Raw genomic sequence first — 16,885 nt, 5'->3', positions numbered from 1 at the left:
ATGGATAAGTTTTTGTTAAATGGGTTGCGAAAGGGACAGCTCGGCACACCAATGGCGCAAAACACCGCGTTCGGATGGGTGTTGTTTGGCAACGCATCCAATTCCGAAACACATTCTGTTTCCATCCCCGCATTGTACTGCGACATGCAGCTAACACAACTCGTCAGTAAGTTTTGGGAGCTCGAGGAACTAATTCCTAGAAAGCATTACACACCAGAAGAAACCCTTTGTGAGAAGCTCTTCGATGAAACAACTCAACGAGCAGACGACGGGCGCTACATTGTGCGTCTACCGCTTATGGAGGGAATCGAGCTCGGTTAGTCTCGAAACGCCGCAGTCCTAGCCCTACTACGAATGGAAAAAAGGTTCGCGAACGATAAAAACCTTCATAAAGCGTACAGCGATTTCATGAAAGAGCTGATTGAGCTTGGTCACATGGACTTAGCAGGTCCAAGTACATCCAATACATATTATATGCCGCATCACGCTGTGGTCAAGGACACGAGTGCCACGACCAAGTTGAGAGTCGTCTTTAATGCCTCCATGAAGACTTCTTCGCGAAACTCTCTAAACGACGCGCTGATGGTAGGTCCACAGCTGCAGCAAGATCTCTTTTCGATTTTAGTGCGATTTCGTACCCATCGCTATGGGCTCATAGCGGATGTGGAAAAAATGTATCGGCAAGTTTACGTTGCTTCGCAAGACGCCGATTATCAGCGCATAGTTTGGCGTAAGAATACATCAGAGCCGATACAAGATTCCGACTTTTGGGAGTAACATATGGTGTTGCTTCTGCTTCACACTTAGCCATCAAGTCATTACAACGAGCAGCTACGGACGCTACCAACACAAACGAAATGGTAGTAGAGGTGGTTAAGAAGGATTTATATATGGATGATCTGCTTACCGGGTCACATACTATTGATGAACTTACCATGCTTCAGAAGGACGTATCAAATGTACTCAGTCAAGGTGGGTTCGAGCTACGCAAATGGGCGACAAATTGTTCAACGCTAAGAGAGCGCATACCTCACGCGTCTAAACAAGTGTCACACTTGTTGGCGGACGGTAACGAAATTCGAACACTGGGTACAATTTGGTGCACGGATACCGACTCGCTCTCTATAGCCGTAGACTTGGATGAACTGCGTGGCACACTAACAAAACGAGTTTTCCTATCGGATTCGCGCATCACGCGGCATCAGCCCATCGCAGCTTCTTAAACATCACTTATGGTGGTATGGGCCAAAATGGCTACAAAACATCACCGACTTTTCTTCGAAAACTATCACGCAACATACGACGGATCTCGAGCTGAAATCCACAAAGGCAGCGGTAAACCTATCTCAAACTACAAAGGAATACGACACGTAGCATCACAACACAATCCCGCAAATTGCGCATCACGCGGCATCAGCCCATCGCAGCTTCTTAAGCATCACTTATGGCGGTATGGGCCAAAATGGCTACAAAACATCAACGACTTTTCTTCGAAAACTATCACGCAACATACGACGGATCTCGAGCTGAAATCCACAAAGGCAGCGGTACACCTATCTCAAACTATAAAGGAATGGGAGTTGTTAAGCCGATATCAGTCGTACACTAGACTCAAGAGAATAACTGCTCTTCTATTACGATTCATAAAAAACGTACGTTTTTCCGCGGGGGAGCCCAAAAAGCGCATATCAGGTCCAATAACTTGCGCCGAAATTCGGGAGGAGAGCTCGCATTGGTAAAGTATACTCAACATAACGCTTTCGAACAAGAAATTTCTCCTTTCACATTGAACAAACCCTTACCTTTGCGAAGCACTCTTGTACGCCTTCAGCCCTTCATGGATGTCGATGGAATTGTTCGTGTCGGGGGCCGTCTCAAAAAGGCCTCGCTCGCAACCGACGTTAAACATCCAATAATTTTACCTAGAACTTCATCACTTGCAAAAGCTATCACAGCTGAAATACATATTAAGACTCTACATGCTGGACCACAAATTATGCAAACTGTATTACAGCATGCGAAATCTTATACGAGGAATATACCGTAGGTGCATCCGTTGTAGACGATTAAACCACAAACCGTCGCAACAAGTCATGGGCGACTTATCAATGAGCCGCGTTACGAGCGCTCGATGTTTTCTCCTCAGTGCAGTCGATTTCGCCGGTCCCTACATTTTAAAGTTTTCTCACGGAAGAGCTAAAACTATTAAAGGCCCCTATTATGAGCATCTTTCGATCTTCGATCTTCGTTGGCTATCGAACATCGAAAATCGTATTAGAAGTTGGTATTATGACACCTCATCTCTGTCGAAATTTTCGTTGTGTACCGAATTTTGTAGCGAATAGAAATTTGTTGTCGACGCTGTATCGAACAGAAAAAGAATTGTTTAAAATGTAAGTTTTTTGTATTTATGTTCTAATTTTTTACTACCTAGTAGTAATTTTAAGATATTTGAATTAAAATTACATAGGTCCAAGGTCGTGAGTACAAAACAACAGCTTGAAAGACTGGTTTCAATTATGGAAAAAAATTCCCATATAGCAAAATGAACTTGCACAAAGGTTTAGGACCACCAGTAAGAACGACGGAAAAGTGGATTAAGGTGAACTAAAGAATCATAGAAGTAAATTCTGTAAAATACAACTTTATTTTTGTCGTCTCAGGTGTGGACTGACATGAAGTCAAAAACAAAAACAAAAATGTCGGAGAACATAGTGGAATACCGTGCAACTGGTGGTGGACCAAACAGGTTAAATATCTTTACGCATTCAGAAGAGTCTATAATGGGTTTTTAAGTCTTCAGACCAGTGTAGATCCACCTGGACAAGAGCATGGCCTTAGTACTAATGCGAATGAAGAATGTGAAGATATAATTTTGGAGCGATTATATAGTGATAACTTAGAATCGGATGAGAATTTGGAAGTAAGAGGACAAAGTGGTGCACCTGATGAGGAGAGGCCACGAAAAGCAAATCGAAAAAGTGCAGCAAAAACGATAAGCTCAAACTATTGCAAGAGCAGACAGCAAATCAAAAAAATGTTTAAGAAGAGATGCTGAAAACATTGGAAGAGATCAAAAAAGTGCTCTCGAGACAGAAAAGTATGCGAAGATAACGTATAGCTTGGAGTACTATTATAAACGTGATTTTTTGAAATTGAAACAGGAAAAGCTGGAGTTGTATAAAAGCCAAATGAAAAAATAAGGCCATCACATATTTATGCTTTAAGTGCTGAAAAATACCTGATTTTTTTTTTTTTTTTTAAACAAACATATGAAACTGAAGTGATATTTTTTATACCAAATTTATAATAAAATTTAAGACTGTATTATGAAAACTGAAAATCTTTAGCTTTTAAGAACCATAATGAATTTACCAAATATTTTTTTATATATATACATATATATGAATTTTTTATTTCAATAAAATGAAGTATCTACAAAACTCGCAATATTAAGTTTCTGATTTCTTCTGCTTCCGAGTTGGTTGTGGATTCAATTTCGGCGAATGGGATATCATGGTCGTACTCTTCATTAGATAACTCTTCTACAGAAATTTGTATTGTGCAAAGCCGCACACACGTTTATAATTTGTATTGCTTTTTCTGGTGTGTAGTGAAGGGCTCTTGCTGTTCCAAATGTGATTTCAAGGCCGACATATTGAACACACAAGAATCACGTGTTGCTCCCGGATATTTTGCATTTATGTATCGTATAGTCATAGAATGGTCACAAACCTAAAAAATATTTGTATAAAGATGTAAACTTATGTATTTACAACCTGAAACTAATATCAAAATGGTATACTTACAATCATAGCATTAATGCTGTAGAATCCTTTTCCGTTGTAATATAAATTCTGTAATTCTTTTTTGGGAGCAACAATTTTAATGTGTGTGCCATCAACACAGCCAATAATCCCTGGAATTCTGCTAACATTATAGAAATGCAACTTTGATTGATGTAGCTCAGCCTCCTCATAATTGAATTTTATCCATCTTTCACAAATAAAATTTTCCAAGTCATTCAACACCTCTGTTAGAACCACAGACACATTCGGCTGGGCAAGTACGAATGCATTTTCGTTTCCAATGCTCAGTTGGTAGGATCCCCGAGCACAAAATCGGAGAACTGTTGCATATTTTAGAATATTAGGAATATGCTTGGCTCTTGTGCATTACTGAATCAGTTCATCTGTACTGAACAACAAGTCAATGAACGCTTCTTTGGACAGTCTGAAGTTTTGAATAAATCTATAAACAAAACGTATAATTTCAACAATTTAACAACTTATCTAGAAAGCTACACTTACGTGGTGGAATTCATTTTCAAAGTATTTGAAGCATCCCTCACGCGTCTTCTACTTCTGGCTAGCTCCAGTAAGCTTTTCTCTTCATCTGACGAATCATCAAACCACAATTCCGTCGTATTCATACTTTTATTTTCAATATTTGCATATAATAACTAGTTCTGATTTTGTCTATTTATTTTATTTTATTTGACAGCTGAAGGAAATGTGCTATTGTGAACTTTTGAATTTATCGAAATTCACAATAATGCTTGCCTTCATCGAACGTGCGTCATAATACCGAATGAAAATTCGTTCGATCAGCTCTTTCGACCACAGTCGAAGATCGAAAGATGCTCATAATAGGGGCCAAAGCTTATATCTGCTCATTCATATGCATGAGTACTGGAGCAATGCACTTAGAACTGGCTAGTGATCTGTCGTCACCGACCTTTATAGCAGCGTTTAAACGTTTTACAAATCGCAGAGGTCACCGCCAACATGTTTATTCCGATAATGGCACTAATTTCGTTGGTGCTAATAAAGAGCTACGAGCTGCCTACGAGCGATGTATCAAGGGCGCAAGGACATCATCGTATTTTGCTGACACTCAAACAGCATGGCATTTTAATCCACCAAGTGCATCACACATGGGTGGCTTCTGGGAAACCGGCATTAAGCGCGTCAAATACCACCTCAAACGTGCGCTAGGCCCCACGCTATTAACTTACGAAGAATTTACAACTGTATTAACTGAAGTTAAAGGCTGCGTAAACTCGCGTCATATTTGTTGGATCCCTATGGAAGTCGAAGACTTCGAAGTTTTAACGCCGGGTCACTTCATTGTCGGCGAACCTTTAAAAGCCCTGCCCGATCTTAACGTGGAAGCCTTTAAGGGAACTATTTTTCAACGCTGGCAAGCTATCACTACAATACGACAACATTTTTGGACGCGCTGGCGGGATGAATATTTGATCAATCTTCAGAAACGTACAAAGTGGTTCCGACCAAGGCAAACCTTACAAGTAAAGAATGTGGTAGTCATACACGCCAACACTGCGCCTCCTACGAAATGGAAACTTGGGCGCATACTTAACGTTCATCCAGGTACCGATGGCTGCGTTCGTGTGTTCAACGTAAAAACTTCAGATGGCGTAATGTTACGACCCGTAGTTAAGTTATCTTTACTGCCAACAAAAACCGATATTTTTAATAACTGATATTAATTTAAAGAATTTGAAATCAAACAATGTATAAATTTTAAATATTTTGAACAGTCGTTCAAGGCGGCCGGCATGGTCGCGCCTAATCTGCATTTGCATATGTATATATTGCCTTTCTAATTCCACAACACAAATTGTATATTTCGTACTTAAGTATTTTAGAACTAGATGGTAACACTAGCTGCTATTTGACATTTTGGTATTATCATGTTGTCCGCTTTGTCATTCGCTTTCTTACAGTCCACTATACCGCGAGCATAGCAATACTTTTCTACCGCTTAAATTATTGTAAATAAAGTTAAGTGAAATACTATAAATATTGTTCGGTCTTTATTTAATTAATTGGACCAAGCGTATCATCAGTATCCGCTGTACACCGCAACCCGCATACATAATCCGCTACACCAAGGAGCATCCAAAGCAGTGGGCCCAGACGGCATAGCCATGCCGATGCTTAAAAGCCTAGGGAAAGAGGGTTTCAAATATTTAGCGCATGTGTTCAACCTGTCTTTCCACTTTTGTCATACCCGAGAAATGGAAAATGGCCAAGGTGGTCCCGCTACTAATGCCTGGGAAACCAGCTAACATAGGTGAGTCGTATCGTCCGAGACGCTTGAAGCCATTTTGCTCTCTTATTTCCAAGCAAATTTGCAGCTAGCCCCTCATCCGCATGGCTTCAGAAAACTCCATAGCACTACCACCGCGCTAAATGCCATTAGCACCCAGATAAATTGCGGTTTAAATCAATACCCCCACCATAGAACAGTACTCGTAGCGCTAGACCTATCAAAAGCTTTTGATACGGTCAACCATGGCTCGTTACTGCAAGACCTGGAAGGGTCTACCCTTCCCCCATGTCTTATGCCCCTATTAGCGTTTACAACTCAACTCTGGTTGAGTTGAAATTTCGCAATTTGGTATTACAGATTACAACTCAACCTGTCAAAAAAAATTTCGGTTGAGTTGTCTAGTCTTACAACTTTTTGTAGCATTGCCGTTTACAACCTTGTGTTGGTGTAGTTGTCAAAGACGTCAAAATCTTACAACTGCTTACTAGCAGTTGTCTCATGCAATTTTGCAGTTGTTTTGAAAAAATGTTACGTTTTAGAAGACGGTTCACCGCCTAATTTTTAACAAAGATGTTCAAAGTTGATATCAAAAGACACGTTTCGACCTCCGATTTAAGAATCCGAAATCAAAAATTGTAATTCTTTGCGACAGCATGGCACTGCTAATACGCGTCCAAAAATATCGAGACGCGTATTAATCTCGAGAACAATAATCCGAAGGCGGAAAAGAAACATTTTATCTCTTGTCCGGAGATATTTGTAGTTGAAGTTGGCGATTTTCATGTGGTTGTTGTAATGTTGTTGTCTTTTTTCGGTTTTTGTTTAATATCTTTTGAAGGAGTTAAAATTTTTATTTTCCGCCTTCGGATTATTAATACTGATGCCAAGACGCATCGTTTAATACCTCTCTGGATATTTTTGGACACGTATTAGCAGGGTCATGCTGTCGTAAAGAATTACCACAAAAATTAAAAATTTTATTTCTAATAAAATCTAATTTCATGTGGTTGGTGTATTTTGCCAGATTTTTTGTACACAGCTATGGAGAAAGGTGTTGGACCCAACCAGAGTTATTTTTACGAATCGCGGCCAAAGGCCGTCAACGCAAAACGATGTTCGGTGCAAAAAAAACTGTGGAACGGGCCTCATATTTCGTACCCTCTCGGGCCATTTTGTGGGTCTTTGTAAATATCTTTCAAAAGAAATAAAATTTTTAATTTCCGCTCTCGAATCCTAAAAACGGAGATGGAAACCCGTCTTTTGATACCACCTTTGATAAGAGTTAGATGGTGCACGGGCTTATAAAACGTTATCAAAAAAAAAGCAAAACATTTAAAGCCGGTAGTTAAACCTTTTTTAATCAAACAATAATCAACAATGTTGTACACATTTCTAGAAAAAACAACGTTTAAACGAATTACATTGAATAACTTTTTGACTTTAGTTGCACGAGGCTGGCCGCAGTTCGGATGCAGCCAAAATAGGTGAAATAATTATGCGAGTCCCATTGATACTTATCACTACTCCTGGGAATCCTATTTGAGTAAAATACAGTTTTTTCTGTTTGGGTTTTAATCTACTTCGCACAAATATTCTCCTCAATAATATCTAAAACCAGTCCAACACCAAAATCATTTCCACATCATATTTGATAGCTGCCGTCAGCAAGGAATCGGAGTATGGCGCATAATTTTAAAATACGAACGCGTATGCGGAAATGGTCCTTAATTTTGTTTAGTACTGAGTAAAATGCTCCCTTTCAAATCTGCAAAATAACTTCATATGAATCTCATTATTTGTTTGTCACTTAAACATTTTCTTACTTGGTGCTTGGTAGTTCCAAGGGATTGGAATGATCACGCGAATGTTTTCCGTATTCGCGAAATGTCAATCACCAACATTTTTGTCATTATAAAATAGATTTCATATAATATTAATAAAAAAAAAAACACATTTGAAAATGCTTAAATTTCTGCCACAAAATGATCAGCTGTTTATTTATCTGTCAAATCATCACTTTCTGAAGTTGGCAACTCAATTCAATTTCAACTGAAATAAGTTGTAATTCGTAATACCAAACAGGAGTTGAGATGTCTTAAAGTTGAGTTGTTTTAATTACAACCCAACTAAGTTGAGTTGTAAACGGTAATAGGGGCATTAAAAGGTGGACCGCAAATTATCTGGGTGGTCGGCAGGCATCGGTGCAATTTAGAAACGAAATATCAAAACCAAGGAGTATTAAACAAGGGGTGCCACAGGGTGGTGTCCTATCCCCACTTTTGTTTAATTTCTACATATCTAAGCTACCTTTACCACCGGAAGGAGTCACAATCGTTTCCTACGCCGATGACTGCACAATAATGGCCCCAGGCCCAGGCCCAAGGATCGATGCGCTATGCAATAAAATAAACGGCTACCTCCCTGATCTCTCCAGTTTGGCTAATTGCTTTGTATGTAGTCATGAGCGTTTCTTTGTCTTTTCCCCAGGTACTGCCAGCGAGGGATTTGAGGATTTTGTTAGGGCTCTGAATTCTCGGAACAATTGCGGCTGCGTGCTCACCAAAAGGTAGATCCTGATCAAACCAACCTGGCCAACCTGGCATTATCACCGACTAAATCTTCCGCGACCTTATTTACAACATGGACGTCCCAAATGTCGACAATTTTGAACATCCACATCGATGGCACTACGCTACCGACTGTCCTACACCCCAAAATCTTGGGTGTGACGTTTGATCAGGATCTACATTTTGGTGAGCACGCAGCCGCAATTGTTCCGAGAATTCAGAGCCGTAACAAAATTCTCAAATCCCTCGCTGGCAGTACCTGCGGAAAAGACAAAGAAGCACTACCTCCGCGCTAAATGTCATTAGCACCCAGATAAATTGCGGTTTGAATCAATATCCCCACCATAGAACAGTACTCGTAGCGTTAGACCTATCAAAAGCTTTTGATACGGTCAACCATGGCTCGTTACTGCAAGACCTGGAAGGGTCCACCCTTCCCCCATGTCTTAAAAGGTGGACCGCAAATTATCTGGGTGGCCGGCAGGCATCGGTGCAATTCAGAAACGAAACATCAAAACAAAGGAGAATTAAACAAGGGGTGCCACAGGGTGGTGTCCTATCCCGCTTTTGTTTAATTTCTACATATCTAAGCTACCTTCACCACCGGAAGGAGTCACAATCGTTTCCTACGCCGATGACTGCACAATAATGTCCACAGGCCCAGGCCCAAAGATCGATGAGCTATGCAATAAAATAAGCGGCTATCTCCCTGATCTCTCCAGTTTTTTCGCCTCGCGAAACCTGGCATTGTCACCGACTAAATCTTCCGCGACCTTATTTACAACATGGACGCCCCAAATGTCGACCATATTGAACATCCACGTCGATGGCACTACGCTACCGACTGTCCTACACCCCAAAATCTTGGGTGTGACGTTTGATCAGGATCTACATTTTGGTGCGCACGCAACCGCAATTGTTCCAAGAATTCAGAGCCGTAATAAAATTCTCAAATCCCTTGCTGGCAGTACCTGGGGAAAAGATAAAGAAACGCTCTTGACCACATACAAAGCAATTAGCCAGCCGATTACGTGCTACGCGTCACCCATATGGTCGCCAAGGCTAAAAACCACCCACTGGAAGAAACTACAGGCCTGCCAAAATACTGCTCTCAGAATCGCCACGGGCTGTCTTCTTATGTCCCCAGAACACCATCTGCATAATGAGGCGAGAATACTCCCCATCAGGGAGAGAAATGAGATGCTGACTAAACAGTTTCTGTTGAATACCCAGAAACCTGGGCATCCCAACAGACATCTGATTGACGAACCAGCACCGCCTAGGGGCCTAAGGAGTCATCTCCGTAAGCATTTTGAGGAAGTACGGCACCTGAGAACCCAGCCGTATGAAGCGGAAAAACACAAGCAGGTCCTTGGTGAACTCCATAGACAGGCGTCGGACCTTTATGTCGGGAATTGTCCGGTGAATCCAGTACTTGAAGAAAAATATCCAGAACTCGCAGAAGAGGAACGCATACTCCCCAGGGAAACGCGTGTCACTCTTGCTCAACTTCGTTCTGGATACTGTAACAGGTTAAACTCTTACCTATCCAGAATCAACCCCGACATACAAAATGTATGCCCTGCTTGCAATGGGTCTCCACATGACACCAACCATCTCTTTAATTGTAATGTGGAACCAACGCCTCTAACACCCCTTTCCTTATGGTTCACCCCTGTTTGAACGGCATGTTTCCTTGGACTCCCGTTAGAGGATATTGATGACAATTTGTGATCGGTCGCGGCTATTAGGTGGGGCGAGCATTGCTACAACAACAACAACATCTTCAACATCCATATGGTACGGGATGTTGAAGCCATATCCAGGTACATATGTCAAGAGAGTTTAATTTACCTGAGGTTCAAATAGTTCACAACCTTTGTATTGTCTAATGGTTGGATTTGTATTTTCTGGGAAGCCGAAGGTGGACAAATGGTTGGGGGCATCTTTTGTTAGGAGCAGTATATACGTTATTTCTTGTCTTGAAGAATAAAATTTTAATATTTTTTCTGAACTTCATGATTGAAAAAATGTGTGTATGCGAAAAAATAAGATCTTCAATCAAAAGTAAAATTTTAACAAGTATAAAATTAATTATTCAGCCAACAAATATTGCCAGAAAAGGTTCAGAAAGCTGAATGAAGAATGATTAAAAATTTTTGATCACCTAAAGTAAACACATTTGATTCCAAAATATGATTGAAAAGCTATATACAGTTTTTGATCATCAAAAGTATTCATATTTGATTATTTCTTTTGTTCAATTGTATGATAACTCATTTCTAAGTCAGAAGGAGTAATCAAATTGTATTGATATGTAGGGAAATTTAAAATTTTATCACCTAAATGCTGAGTGGGCTTAACGCTACAACAACAACAACAACAAACACGAGTCACTCTGGCTCAACTTCGTTATGGATAATGGAACAGGTTAAACTCTTATGCCCCGATTGCAATGTGTCCCCACATGAAACCAACCATTTAATTGTAATGTGGAACCAACGCTTCTAACACCCCTTTCATTATGGTCCATCCCTGTTGAAACAGCAAGTTTCCTTGGACTCCCCTTAGAGAATATTGATGACAATTTGTAATCGGTCGCAACTATTAGGTGGGGCGAAACACTGCTACAACAACAACACCAACACCAACAACATAAGCACCAACAACCACTTACAAAGCAATTGGCCAGCCGATTTCATGCTACGCGTCCCTTATACGGTCGCCAAGCCTAAAAACTACACACTGGAAGAAGCAACAGGCCTGCCAAAATACTGCTCTCAGAACCGCCACGGGCTGTATTATGTCCCCAGAACACCATCTACATAATTAGGCGGGAATACTCCCCATCAGGGGAGAAATGAGATGTTAACCAAACAGTTCCTGTTGAATACCCAGAAACCTCCATCCAGACATCTGATTGATGAGCCAACACCGCCCAAGGGCTTAAGGAGTCATCTCCGTTAGCATTACGAGGAAATACGCCACCTGTGAACTCAGCCGTATGTAGCAAACAAACACAAGCGTCGTCAGTGAACTCCACAAACATGCGTCGGACCTTTATGCCAGGAATTGCCCGGTTAATCCAGTACTCCAAGAACAGTACCCAAAAATTGCGGAAGAGGAACGCACGCTCCGCAGGGAAACGTGGGTCACTCTAGCTCAACTTCGATTGAATACTGTGACAGGTTAAACTCTTACCTATCCAGAACCAACCCCGATATACAAAATATATGCCCTGCTTGTAATGTGTCCCCACAAGACACCAACCATCTCTTTGTTATGTGGAACCAACGCCTCTAACACCCCTCACATTATGGTCCACCCCTGTTGAAACAGCAAGTTTCATTGGACTCCCGTTAGAGGATGTTGATGACATTTTGTGATCGGATGGTGCGAAGCACTGCTCCAACAACACCAACAAGAACAACAACTGGGCTCTAATTTATCTAGGATCTTAAGTCCTTTTTGGTTTGGAGCTCCTTATATATGATTCTTGCATGTACCATTCACATTGGTGTGCTTTTAAAAGTAAATAAAAACAATACTTGCATGTATTTTTTTCATTTTCTGGTTCTTACCGAAAAAACAAAATAGCGCATTTAAATATATTATGTTATTTATTAATAAACCTCAGAATCTATATTTTATTTTTTAGGCCCAGTTGTTGCCGCTTGTGCCGCTACTTCATCTTCCTTAGCATGCAGTTTTGAGAGTTCCTGTTTTTTGGCCGCAATTCTCTCTTCGCGGCGTTTTCTTGCTTCACGAACTTTATGCCTTCTTGCTTCGGCTTGATCGGCAAGCATTTTGCTACGTTGTTTCTCGGCCTTCTTTTTGTGAATGTACTCCATCAAAACTCTCTTGTTTTTGAATACATTACCCTTGCACTTCATATACAAGTCGTGATATAAATGGCGGTCAATCTTTTTGTTATCTCTATATTTCTTAAGTAAACGCCTTAACACTCTTTGACGCTGCATCCACAAAAGTTTAGTGGGCATGCGAGCGTTAGCAGTACCCTTACGTTTACCAAATCCACAGTGGCGACCTTTACGACGAGCTTCAGTGTTTTTACGCACCCGATACCTCGAATGTACCACAACAGGCTTTTTGATGATTAAACCATCTTTAATCAATTTACGAATGTTTTGTCCTGAAGAAAGTATGAAACTCAGAAATAAACCATACTCGAGGGATTTATTAGCTTAATTTACTTACTCGAATTGGTGTTGGCAATTTCGTTTATTTCATTTGGATCTAACCATACCTTTTTTTTGCCACACCGCATGACAGAGGCGGAGAGTCTTTTTTGCAACTTAAGAGAACTGAAAACATAAGAAATGCGTATTCACACAATACGCGCCATTTTAACAATTCATAATAGTTGGTTTAATAGATTAAAATTTTTCTTCATACCTCATGTCGACCAACACCAAACAAATTGCTGAAGGGAAAGAAAAAGAATCAATCAAACGGAAACGATAACCCTGCCTCGAAACCACTCATACACATTCAACAACAAATTCTTATTAAGGTACGCGCATATTACTCTGCGCGACACGTAGCGGCAGCGGCGCCTCACAGAGCGACATATTTTGGTAATTCACATTAAGCGGCAATCGAGCGACACATTGCGGCAAAAGTTTGTGTTTATTTTTGTTTGCAAAATGGACGACACAGTTTTTGAAGCTGTAATTATTTCATTTTTGCGCGAATAAGAGCAAAGGGAAAGAAAAAGGTCGCGGATATGGGTGCACGACATCTCATCCTCAAGATATGAGGAAGGTGAGTTCCATACTCTTTCGCCCAGATTGAAAAAAGGTGCAAAATTCTTTGCATGTATTCTTATGAGGCAATTTACACCTAGCGGCAGCAGCACTGCGCGATACTTCCCAACGCGGCTTTTTTGCCTAGGTGTGAATTGCCTCATAAGAAAACATGCAAAGAATATTTTGTAGTGCAGTACAGTGCTGCGTAGTGCAGCCTAATGTGGCCTTACCTTTATTCTAAAGATAAGACCACATTAAGGTCCGTATTATGTATGTCACCGTGCATTCGTCCCATAGTGTACAAGTACAAGTGTGTTGACTTCATTCTAACAGGCACTCGCTTAAGTGAGCATAACGGGCAAATCTGGGTTGCCATTGTTGTTTCGGTTGAAAACAGTCAATTAGGGTTCTGTGCAGAGACGTAAAAGATTGAAACAGGGTTTATGTAGTCACAAAAGTGTTGCTCCTGTTGCACAGCATTTCAATTTTATATCATGGCGAAAAGTGTTCAGTTCAGCGTTACTGATTTTCATTAAAAGTTTAATTTATTACGAAGGGTTAAAATCAGAGAAAACGTAGAGTTTTTCAAATTATGTATTGTGAAAAACCTTTTAATTTGAATTTCTGTACCCAAGTTCACTATATTTGTGTAACACAAGAATCTGGAGGTCAATTCCTTAACTTTGAATTTAGTTGTGTTTTTATGCACAAAATTTGGAAATTAAAAACAAAATTTTCATTTGTCAGAAAAAATAAAGAAAAAACGGCCTAATGTCAAAAAACCCTATCGAAATACAAACTGGCTTGTTTATTTTTAATGAACTACGTTGAATTTTTTGTGTGTTTCGTTAGTTTTTTTAAATATAGTTCACACACTTACACCAGTACTGAAACCTTATTGGCTCCCTCGACAAAAAATATAAGAGAAAATACAAGAGAAATACATAGAAAATAAAGTAGTGTCATATAGGAGTTTGATTTGTTAGCACTTACAGCACCATTTTATTTGCAGGAGACTTTCACAGCTACAAAAATTAACAATCCAACCTAATTAAACGCAGGCAAGTCATTTCCTGTCAAAAATGTCTCATGCACATACAACTTGTATGAGAGCAACACAAATTGAATTTGCTGCGTGAAAACCTAACTCGATTTCCAATATTTGTTCTGCGTGGCATTTAGATTTGAGGTTTGCACACATGCTTTACATTGTCGCAACGCATGCTTATTTGGGTTAGGGAAAAAACGCCGGTTGTTTGCGTGCGCTAAAGAAACGCAGTGCGGTTTTATTAGTTTGGCTTGTAAGGCGGATTTACACAGACGCTTTGGTTGTGTTGCATTCATTAAGTCATCTGTCGGGCGAAGTATCGAAAAATATACATAAATGCTTTGGTTGCGTGCCTACGCTTTGACAACGCCATACGAAAAACAATGAAACGCCGTAAGTTATCTTTGCTTTGAAGCGACCAAAGCGTTTATATAATTTTGCATTTATGCATTTGTGTAAACAGCCTTAATTTTTCCATGTTACACGTGTGGCGCTTTATATTTTGACTCTAATTTAAAAAAATTTTGCTTTCCGTATGTTTCCGCATTGTTGCATGCTAAAAATTTTCTAGTATTCTTATTTCCGCGGAAATATATGCAACTATTTCATTTGTAAATACTACAAAGTTTTTTAAACTATCAAATGCAACTCAGCTTGAAGTCCTCTTACGTACCAAAAATGCAACTCTAGGCCTGAGATTTGCATCAGGTGAGCGAGGCTGTTTGTAGTTTTGACGTGTATCGCTTAGTTGACACACTTGTATAGGTAAACTATGATGCGTCCCATTCACTCACATTCCCAATCACACAGAATTTGTATTTTATAACTTCTTACGTATTCGCGTTTGTTGTCTTACGTGGTCACTACGTTTCACTACATATTCACTTAGACTGTCAAGCCCAATGCGTAGCTAGTATAGCCACTTATTACTTTTGTTATTTCGGAAAACTTTGCAGTGCATTTTTTCGGAATAACATCGTTTTAACGAGCTGGCAATATTGCAAACAGTTGTAAACAATGGAGAAAACAGTGTAAATCAATAGATTGTTAATATTGTTTGGTAATATTTTTAAGTGAAGTGTTTATTATTGCAATAATTGAAATTCATTTTTTGTGAACATGTAAAAATAAATTTATAAAAGAAGACAAACATATGCCTGAGTGTACCACTTAAGCCTCCTCCAACCAAATTTTTCAAAATTTTGTGTTCCAGCTTCATTATAAAATTGCTACAATGTTCCTTCAAGTTGTATGTCGGGGTTGATTCTGGATAAATAAGAGTTTAACATGTAACAGGTATCCAGACTGAAGTTGAGCTAGAGTGACTCACGTCTCCATACTGCTTTCCTTCTCTGCGAGTTCAGATTATTTAACTTTAAGGCCTTTATTATGTATGTCACCGTGAATGTTTCGTCGCATTCACTCACATTCACCCAAAATTCGTATTTTATAACTTCTTACGTATTCGCGTTCGTTCTCTTACGTAGTCACTACGTATTCACTGAGACTGTCAAGCCCAATACGTAGCCAGTATAGCCACTTATTACTTTTGTTATGTCGGAAAAGTGTGCAGTGCAATTTTACAGAATAACATCGTTTTAACGAGCTGGTAATATTGTAGGGAAACACCTGACAAGTGTAAATAAATAAAAGACAGTTCTAAATGATTTCAATAATATTGATTGTGTTTTTAAAAGTGTCGAATATTAACCAGTAGCTTGCTAGGGTGTCGGTTTCCGGTAAATCATCAAAAACGTAATACTGTTTTCACACAGACGGCTTATTGAATAATAAAGGCAGTTTTCTACATTAAGACGTTTATTGAGCTCAATCTTCCTTACAAAATTCGAATCTATAATTATTTCATTAGTAGCCAATCGAATGCCTAATGAAGCCAAAAGCACAATGCAACTCTGTTGGCAGCGTTCCGCTTCTTAGTTTTTGGTGTGTTCAGTGCTTAAAAATGTCATTTGTCAAAGTAAATGTCATTGTGTGCATGGCGGAACGATACAAGGTGGCCGCATCGAGCAGCTGATTATAACCTTTATTTGATTTGATACATCAACTACCGGCGAAGTACGATTTTGACATTTGTCATTCGAATATACAAGTACATAGAATTTTTTTTATGTTTGTAGGCATGTCACCATGCTGCAACCTTGTATCGTTCCGCCATGATTGTCTGTCATATAGCATTGTCATTTTATTCGCTTGACATTTCATCCTTCATACTAATCGAGCAGTTACTTCTGTGTGAAAGCAAAAAATTTACGATTTCATTAGAAGGTGAAATGAGATCATTAAGTTTCTGTGTGAAAACAGTATAACAGGTTTTGATATGCTCTTTTGCATAACTATTTAATATGGTACATTCCGTGGCAATTCCGAGGGCAGTGTTTTAGCAGGCTTGCAGCCTTTTCGAC

At 39.6% G+C, this 16,885-nt stretch overlaps 1 protein-coding gene across 1 annotated transcript; it reads right to left on the bottom strand.

The window, feature by feature from the left end:
- Positions 1 to 12,246: 12,246 nt before the first annotated feature.
- Positions 12,247 to 13,120, bottom strand: RpL19 (ribosomal protein L19). Its single transcript, XM_067777650.1, has 3 exons — positions 13,062 to 13,120; positions 12,864 to 12,970; positions 12,247 to 12,798 (listed from the first exon to the last, which is right to left on the bottom strand). The coding sequence occupies exons 1-3, from the start codon at positions 13,064 to 13,066 to the stop codon at positions 12,293 to 12,295; spliced, it is 618 nt and encodes a 205-aa protein (XP_067633751.1). The 5' UTR covers positions 13,067 to 13,120; the 3' UTR covers positions 12,247 to 12,292.
- Positions 13,121 to 16,885: the final 3,765 nt, after the last annotated feature.

Source organism: Eurosta solidaginis, chromosome 3, assembly GCF_040869045.1.
Source record: "Eurosta solidaginis isolate ZX-2024a chromosome 3, ASM4086904v1, whole genome shotgun sequence".
NCBI classification, from domain to species: domain Eukaryota; kingdom Metazoa; phylum Arthropoda; class Insecta; order Diptera; family Tephritidae; genus Eurosta; species Eurosta solidaginis.
The sequence above is the reverse complement of the archived record's forward strand: the minus strand, read 5'-3'. Positions and strand labels throughout refer to the sequence as shown.

Coding starts and splice junctions, on each gene's coding strand:
- RpL19 (XM_067777650.1), bottom strand. Junction 12,799..12,863: donor AATTGCCAACACCAATTCGA/GTAAGTAAATTA, acceptor TACTTTCTTCAG/GACAAAACATTCGTAAATTG.